Source organism: Hordeum vulgare, chromosome 7H (assembly GCF_904849725.1).
Source record: "Hordeum vulgare subsp. vulgare chromosome 7H, MorexV3_pseudomolecules_assembly, whole genome shotgun sequence".
Classification (NCBI taxonomy): Eukaryota; Viridiplantae; Streptophyta; class Magnoliopsida; order Poales; family Poaceae; genus Hordeum; species Hordeum vulgare.
In genome coordinates this window covers 210376283-210384603 of record NC_058524.1, presented here as the reverse complement: position 1 = coordinate 210384603, position 8321 = coordinate 210376283, and the positions used below count along the sequence as shown (strand labels likewise).

The window sequence follows — 8321 nt, the reverse complement described above, 5'->3', positions numbered from 1 at the left end:
TATATTTTATCCATTTGGCTCGTCGGATCTTGTGATTGCTTGCTTAAATTTTTGATATGCCTTTGTGCCATATCATCCTTTAGCAATATTTGAATCGACTATATATTTTGTCTTCCTCCAACTATTCGTCAATGGATAAGTGTATTTCATTTCCACTCATATCTGGATAAATACACACTTTATGGAGGAACACATATTATATCGGCCTTCTAAGTTTTTCACCCATTTTGGCAATCGATGCCAATGGGGTAGATTTTTAGAGCATTTTGTGGAGAAGTTCACAAAGTTTAGGGTTCATGCTTTGATGATTTTCCTAATCACTTGCATCTCATGCTCGTGCATTATTAGTTGTTGACTTGTATGGTGATGCTTAATTCCTCATATAAACTCTCTTGAAAGTGATTGTCATTAATTAGCAAAATGGGGGAGATTGATAGATCATGGTGGCCCCATGTTTGGTTTTGGTAATTGATGACAATCCCTGTGGACTAATGGGTTCCTTGATTTATATTTGAGGGGTTTCCCATAGACATTGCTTGAAGACCATTTATTGGTTTCAAGGTTATTAGAAGGAAAATTTGCGTGACCAATGTTTTATTCAAGGAGTTATCCAAAGATTGGTCACGTGATAGTTGAGCTTATTGCAAGCATGTCATGAAGAAGAAGATTGTGGGAACATTCATATTTACCTTCGAGACATCATTTTTAGGAAGAGAGAAGATAAGATACAAGCTTGATCAAGGCTAAATACAAGAGTGATTCAAGTTGCTTAACACACAAAGCATAAAAGATGTACCAAGTGGTATCAAGTGATCCCATGGTATGGTAAGTATTGTCCATTACGCTTTGTGTACTAACCCATGATATTTGCGAGGTTTCCAAGTGGTATCATGTTTCCGCCCATGGTTGATCTTCTTCGAGCTTGCTATCTCTCAATCACTCCAATGATTGTTTCTAGTTTTTGAGGGAAAAGAGAGAGGAGTTTTAGATCCACATTTGCACCAAACACTTTCTCCTATAAGTGAGGGGATCCCCTTGGATCTATATCTTTGAGTTCTTTGTGTTCTCCTTATTCTTTCTCTCATATTTCTCCATAGCTTTTGTTGTTGTGGTGGGATTTTGGAGTGAGGTACTTGACCACTTCGTGTGTTCTTGCCATTGCATTAGTTGCATCGGCTTGAGTTCTCCACGGTGATACGTTGAAGTGAAAGGTTGAGAAGTTTATTACTCTTGGGTGTTTGGGCGCCCTAGAGCATGTTTCTCTTGGGTGCTTGGGCGCCCTAGACGGTTGGTGGTGCCTTGGAGCTCAATCATTGTGGTGTAAAGCTTCGGGCAAGCGTGGGGATCTTCAATTAAATTGTGGAGATTTTCCCAAACATTTTTTTACGGATTCTGGTGACCGCCCCAAGGGCTGCCAATTATACGGGTTCGGTGACCGCCCCCAATGGTCACCATTGGTACTGGTTCGTTGACTGACCTCAAGGGTCCCTCACTGAATTCTTGAATTTTTATTGTGCGAGAGCATGAGGAGATTACGGTGGACCTAGTGGCATTTTAGGGAGCACTGTGCCTCCACACCGCTCCAAACGGAGATTAGCATCCGAAGGGTGTCTACTTTGGGATACATCGTCATCTCCACGTTCCTAAGTCATGTCTTACCCGAACTCTTTACTTATACACTTTACTTTATGATAGACATATTGTTTCATGTTATATATCTTGTTATCACTTAGTTGTTTATCTTGCTTAGCATAAGTTGTTGGTCCTCATAGGTGAGCCTAGCAGTAGAGTAGCCAGCTCAATAATCCAGGATGGTCCAATAGTAGAACTTTCATTTGTATTTAATTACTCACATTATATTTTACTCATTTTTTGCTATAATATATAGGCCATAGAGAAATCTCACGGTGGTCCATGGACCACCCGGACCACCCCCTAGCTACGCCAGTAGAGCCTAGTTGATTTAGTTTTTGTGTTTGACAAATTAAACGCTAGTTTGTTTCCGTATTTGTTTAAATCTAAACAGTAATTATTTTAAAGCGTTTATTCACCCTCCTTCTAGACGACATCCATGTCCTTTTAGTCACCCTTGAAAAATAAAAAAAATCTAGAGCAATTAATTAGCATTGAATGCCCATCCTCCAAACGTACTAAGGTTGGCCATAGTGGGAAGTATCATATAGTAGTATCATACATACGATACTATTGTATGATACTACCTTCATAGTGCATAGTATCATAAAGTAGTATCATAGATGACCTCATTTATTGACATGCATGACACATAGTAGCATAGAATTTAACATGTTATGGTATCTACCTATGCTACTCTAACCCTCTCTCTCTTCTTTAATTGTCTACCACATCAACATGTTTGCTAGTCTCAAGTACATGATACTAACTAAGTTACTCCCACTATGACCAGCCTAAAGAGTGTCAAATTGGGTTGCTTTAAGGAGATATTTTTCTGCAAACCGTAGAGTCCAGTTTTTCTGGTCCCTACATTTAAAGGATCCATAGGTTTCTTCCTCACACACCAGTCTATTCCTGTGGTTATTTTTCCTTTATTTTTCTTACCTTTATACTAGACGGAGCCTCGGTATTATGTTTGATATAGTAGGGTATTTTTCATGTGATAATTAATTTACGTCTTTAGTTGTGTCCCACTCAATTGTTTTGCCACTAATTCTAAAAAAAACTCGATCCTGCCCAAGTGACTTCAACCTCTTATGCATTTGCCCTTTGATCATTTGATCGTTAATTTAAAAACTTCATAATAAATTCATATTAACTCAGGAAAATAAAATAAAAATCAAAATGTTCGAAAAACATCACCTAAATGTGCATGTCATTTGCATTCACGACAAAAACAAAAACATCGCCTAAATGTGCATGTCATTTGCATTCACGACAAAAAATATTTTTTAAACCTATCGAGGTTACTAATATTATTAAACATAAAAATGTATGAACAACACTTTTGTCATGAATGAAGTGACATGAACATATGGATGATTGTTTTCTAAACACTTTGATATCTTATTTGCATTTTTTTGAGTTAATATGAATTTGTTATGAAGTTTTTAAACTAACATTCAAACGGTCAAAGGATAGTGAAAGGGCAAACACATAAGAAGAGCAAAGTTGTATGGACAGAAACAATGAATTTTGGAAACTAAGGGAAAAAGGCGAAGTGGGACATAACTAGGGGAATAAAATTAACTATCCCATTTGTCATAGATGGTGAACCAAATCTTGAGATTTTATTATACAAATCGAAAATATTCATTTTCTTATTTCGCTTTATAGACAAAATAGATAGTTTAACCATTTTACAAATTATAAATTCGCGAGAGAAACGGTTATGGGCTGGCCGATTTGACCTTTTGTGGCTGCGTGGGCCGTGCTCCGACTGCAGAGATCATTTTGAGACGCCATGGATGCGAGTGGGAGCGCGAGCGCGCCCGGACAAAAGCGGGCACGCGACCACGTTCCTGTCGTCCGGCCCTGACCCGACCGGCCGAGCCCGAAGACCTCATCGTCCCCGTCCCCTCCCACCTCTCCTTTCTTCCGCCTCCGTCGACGCCGCCGCCTCCGCAGCAGCCCTCTTCGGGGTGACCTCGGTGCGGCGGCGTTGCGTCCGGACCTCTCTCTGGGGAAGGCGAGGCAGGACGGGCCATCAATTGCCGTAGGGGCGGAGGTCGCGTCGGGGGGAGGGTACCCTAGGGTTTCCTGCCTCTGCGGCGGGCGGGATGTACGTGCCACGGCCCTCCCATTCCGATGCCGGCGAGCAGCCTAGGGTTTACCAGGTTTGGCGCGGAAACAACGTACGTTATCTCTCTTTCTCCACCCTTTCCATGTCTCCTGTCCATCGCCGTAGGAGGGATTTCGTAGTGGCTAATGTTACCTAGACTAGAAATTCATTGTGGAGTTAGTCAGAATGGGTTTTCGATAGTCATGTCGCTTTCCGCTCTTGTGCGATTGGAACGTTTGCATTCGAAAAAGAGCAAACTCATACCTGTGTCTCTGAAATTATCTTTTGACCAATCGCCAGTTTACCATCCCCATCTCGGACGGCGAATTGGAGATTGGTAAATGATCAGTATTGGAGGTACTTGTGACTTACTTGGATGGCTGCCGCTCTGTGATGGCTGTCACCCCAGAAAAATGGAAGTTTGGTTCCATTTGGAAAAGATATTCCCTTTTTCTTTTGTTCATTATCATACAACGACATGTCTGCGGATTAGGTATTTCATTCGGATAAATTCAGTTGAAATATATGTTGAGCAGTAGAATCGATGGATTTTAGTTGAAAATTTATCCGCAGTTTTGATGGTTGGTCTCTGTCTCTAGGACGAACAACTAACTCCTTGTGAGTTAGTATCTGTAAGGATGCCTATGCTTTAGCTGCAACTGATTTCAGTTAGTACATAGGTGAAATGAAACTGTGCAAATCAAAGAGTTGTATGTGTAAAGATGTTACCGATAATGATAAGTTTTCTTGCAATTGCTACCAACGCTGATAAGTTCAGGTTGATAACGATGATTTTAGAAAGCTTTGTTTCCTGACATCCAAACCTGCTAGTTTCTCCGAATATTTTTAGTCTTGTGATATTTTTGTTATCCTTAGCTTGAGTCGTGATTGACTGCACTTACAATACTTCTTGCTTGCTCTTAGATTAGATATGATGGACCTTGTTCATGCTAACATTTTCATGAGTTTTGTCATATTGTTCAGAAATCACAATAAGTTGCATTTTGTTCTCTTTTCTGTACATATGGCTTGATATTGACATATGTTTTCGAGTAGAGCTAAATAGTCAAAATGGTCATTGGTGAAAGATACAAACTTCTTTAGCTTATTAATTTATGATAGCTCAGCTATGCCATCAGACACTGTTTAGGTGAGCTTCTACTTAAATCCAATAGAAGCTTAAGCTCCTCCAAAGGGTTTACAGCTTGCAGGCTTCACAGGAAAGCTTTTGTTGCTATTTAGGCTGCCCGACTGCTTTAAATATGAAACATTTAATGTTTGCTATGATTGCTTATTACAACCACATTTGCTGAATTTTGTTGATGATATGCCTTCACATTTTCAGGAATTCTTCTTGCAAGGAAGATTTATATTTGGGCCTGATGCGAGATCCATATTTCTCACTATGTCCCTCATCTTTGCACCAGTGGTGGTGTTCTGTGTGTTTGTCGCCAGACACCTCATAAATGACTTTCCTGATCACTGTGGTATCTCAGTGATGGTAGTGGTGGTTGTCTTCACCATCTATGTAAGCATACTAGTACATCACAAATCATTAATTATTTATGATTAGAAGCAACAACAAAAAAGGCTACTCCCTCTGTTCACAAATGTAAGACGTTTTAGCAGTTTAAATTAAACTGCCAAAATATCTTACATTTGTGAACATTTAAACTGCCAAAGCGTCTTACATTTGTGTTAAACTACCAAAACGTCTTACATTTGTGAACAGAGGGTGTATTACTTAACCTTGTAAAATGAAATGGTCCGAGTGAACTTATGTTTATTTTGTTTATTACTGTCTCGTACATAGCACCGGCCATGGTTCTTTCGATGATAGTTTTTGCATGCATTGTAAATTAAACACAACTGAGCTTCTTCTTTTCCTTTTCTAGGATTTGATGCTACTAATTCTTACATCTGGTAGAGACCCTGGTATAATACCTCGCAATACTCATCCTCCTGAACCTGAAAGCATCGATGGGAGCAATTATATTAGAGGTCAAACACCTCTCCGTTTACCTCGGACAAAGGATGTTGTTGTAAATGGAATTAGTGTGAAGGTTAAGTATTGTGACACCTGCTTGCTTTACCGACCACCTCGATGCTCACACTGTTCTATTTGCAATAACTGCGTGGAACGGTTTGATCATCATTGCCCATGGGTTGGCCAATGCATTGGGCAGGTAAGTTTGAAGATTTGTAACAGTTTGTAATGTATCCTTATTTTTGCAAAGGCATGTTGCTTGGGTGTGCTCGTAGGTATGTCAAGGTTGATCTTTGTGCAGACATTTCTGATTGTAGGATTTCTGCTCACTTATCTTCAATATCAGTTGGGTCTAATCATAAGCATATATTTGGTGCAGCGTAATTATCGGTTCTTCTACATGTTTGTATTCTCCACCATGTTAATCTGCCTCTACGTATTTGCCTTCTGTTGGGTGTACATAATCAAGATTAGTGATGCTGAGCATTTGTCAATTTGGAGGGCAATGTTAAGGACACCAGCCTCAGTTGTTCTGATTGTCTACTGTTTTCTTTGTGTGTGGTTTGTTGGTGGTCTGTCTGTCTTCCATTTGTACCTGATGAGCACAAACCAGGTAGGCGTTGGTTTTTTTAATAACCATCTCCTACTCGTAGAACTTGCAATTCAATAGTTAATCATATACCCATTTCCTTTTGTAGACAACTTATGAAAATTTCAGATACCGCTATGATCGGCGGGCTAACCCGTATAACAGAGGTATTCTGAACAACATTCTAGAGATATTCTGCAGCTCTATTCCTCCTTCAAAGAACAATTTTCGGGCAAGAGTCACAGTAGAGCAAGCACGATCTTCATCTAGGGGTTTCATGAGCCCCAACATGGGCAAGGCTGTTGGAGATCTTGAAATGGGCAAGAAGCCAGTGCCTTGGGATGAACCCAGGACGACAGCCAATATTGGCGACTTGGAAGTAGGTCTTGGTGGCATGTTGGATGAGAAAGAGGGCAGAGTAGCCCATGCATCTCCAGATGTTAGTGGGGATGAACTTTCCCTGGAGCATGTGGAAGGTCGAGCAGGCATGCATTCAAGGAATTCAAGCTGGGATCCTAGAGCTGGAACCTCGGAGTCAGTGGAAAGCAATTCTGTGCAAACATCCCCTAGCAAAGCAGCTGATGGGGGCGGCCATGTTACTACAAGCGATGCACATTAGCAATCATAAACGGAATGCTACAGATGAACATTTGAGCTCTGCCTTGCAGTGAGCCATCGATCATGTTCTGAATGGAGCACCATGTGTTTACGGGGATAAGATCCTGGCCCCGTGTAATTCTGAACAGACTTCCTGTTCCTTTCCCGGTGGTGCATCAGACCGGTCAAGCTTCTGTTGTTGCGTGTGTTTGTTGTGTTGAGAAAGTGGCCTATAAGAGCTCAAGCTCCCGCCATTCCTGGGTTGGGGTTGATGATGTATCTGCAATACAATTGTGTGTATATATCTATAAAAATTATCGGACAGTTTGTGTTTGTGGTTGTGGTTGCGATGCTGTGGCTTGTCAGAGTGCCATCTCCTTTTTTCCCAGGTTTGATTGAAGGAGGTGTGTTAAATCAAGATTAATGTTGTTATTTTGGGAGTAAATTGTAAAAAACCACCACAACTGGGGCGAAGTTTCCAATGCTTCAGGAAAAAACCACCAGAAAACATGCATTTTGGTGGCTGTTTGATGACTTTTACACAATTGTGCTGTTTTTTTTGTTGCAATTTACTCTTACCTCGGAGTGTACTCTCAGCTGTGTTGAATGGTCAAGTTGGCTTCGGTTTCTGTTCTTGTTTATTTTAGAGATGCCCCTGTCTGTTTAGAACAAGCATCTTCCTACCAAATTGTTCTAGAATTACCAACTGCTTTGCAGAGAGGTTCGTTGGGAGCATATCATTCCTACTATACGTCCTAATAAAACAGGGTCCCCTTAATCGGGCTTGCCAGCTCCGTATGCTTGGAAACTCCAAACAGGGCTATTGACAGGTCTGCTTCGATGTCTCACGAATGAATCCTGCCGACTTGCCGTTGTACGTCCAGAAGCCGAATGAATCCTGCCGCGTTGCCGTTGTACGTCCAAAAGCCCAATCGCCTCAACACGCACATATGCAATGCAGGCGCGTTTCTCGTCTGGAGCCGACACGGGAGGCCAATATGAATATGAATATGTATGTGCACACAGCACACGAGAGACGATGCAACGACAGTGGCGCGCACACCATCGATCCATCCATCCTATCCTATCCTCATAATGACATCCTAGTACTTGGTCGCCGGCCGTGCGTGTCATTTCCAAGCACCCCATCCATCATCGCCTCGCGTGCGCGCATATCATCGACATCAAAGATGAAGCACACGGTGGGTGGATGGCTAATGGGCGGCTCCAATCGCATTTAGCAACTGGCAGTGCTGCTAGTACACTACATGGCGCGCTGCCGACCTGGCCCTACGTACATGCATGCATGTAATCATGTAGATGTAGCAGCACTCCGTGAAGTGAAGCGGGTGAGAGGGACCGGAGGTCGGTCGGTCGAGAGCACTGCAATTTGC

At 41.6% G+C, this 8321-nt stretch overlaps 1 protein-coding gene across 1 annotated transcript; it reads left to right on the top strand.

Annotated features, from left to right (window-relative positions):
* The first annotated feature begins 3422 nt into the window (after window positions 1-3422).
* Window positions 3423-7260, top strand: LOC123407600 (probable protein S-acyltransferase 7). Its single transcript, XM_045100764.1, has 5 exons — window positions 3423-3827; window positions 5100-5282; window positions 5650-5940; window positions 6121-6354; window positions 6440-7260. Exons 1-5 carry the CDS (start codon window positions 3753-3755, stop codon window positions 6947-6949), a joined length of 1293 nt encoding a protein of 430 aa, XP_044956699.1. The 5' UTR covers window positions 3423-3752; the 3' UTR covers window positions 6950-7260.
* Window positions 7261-8321: the final 1061 nt, after the last annotated feature.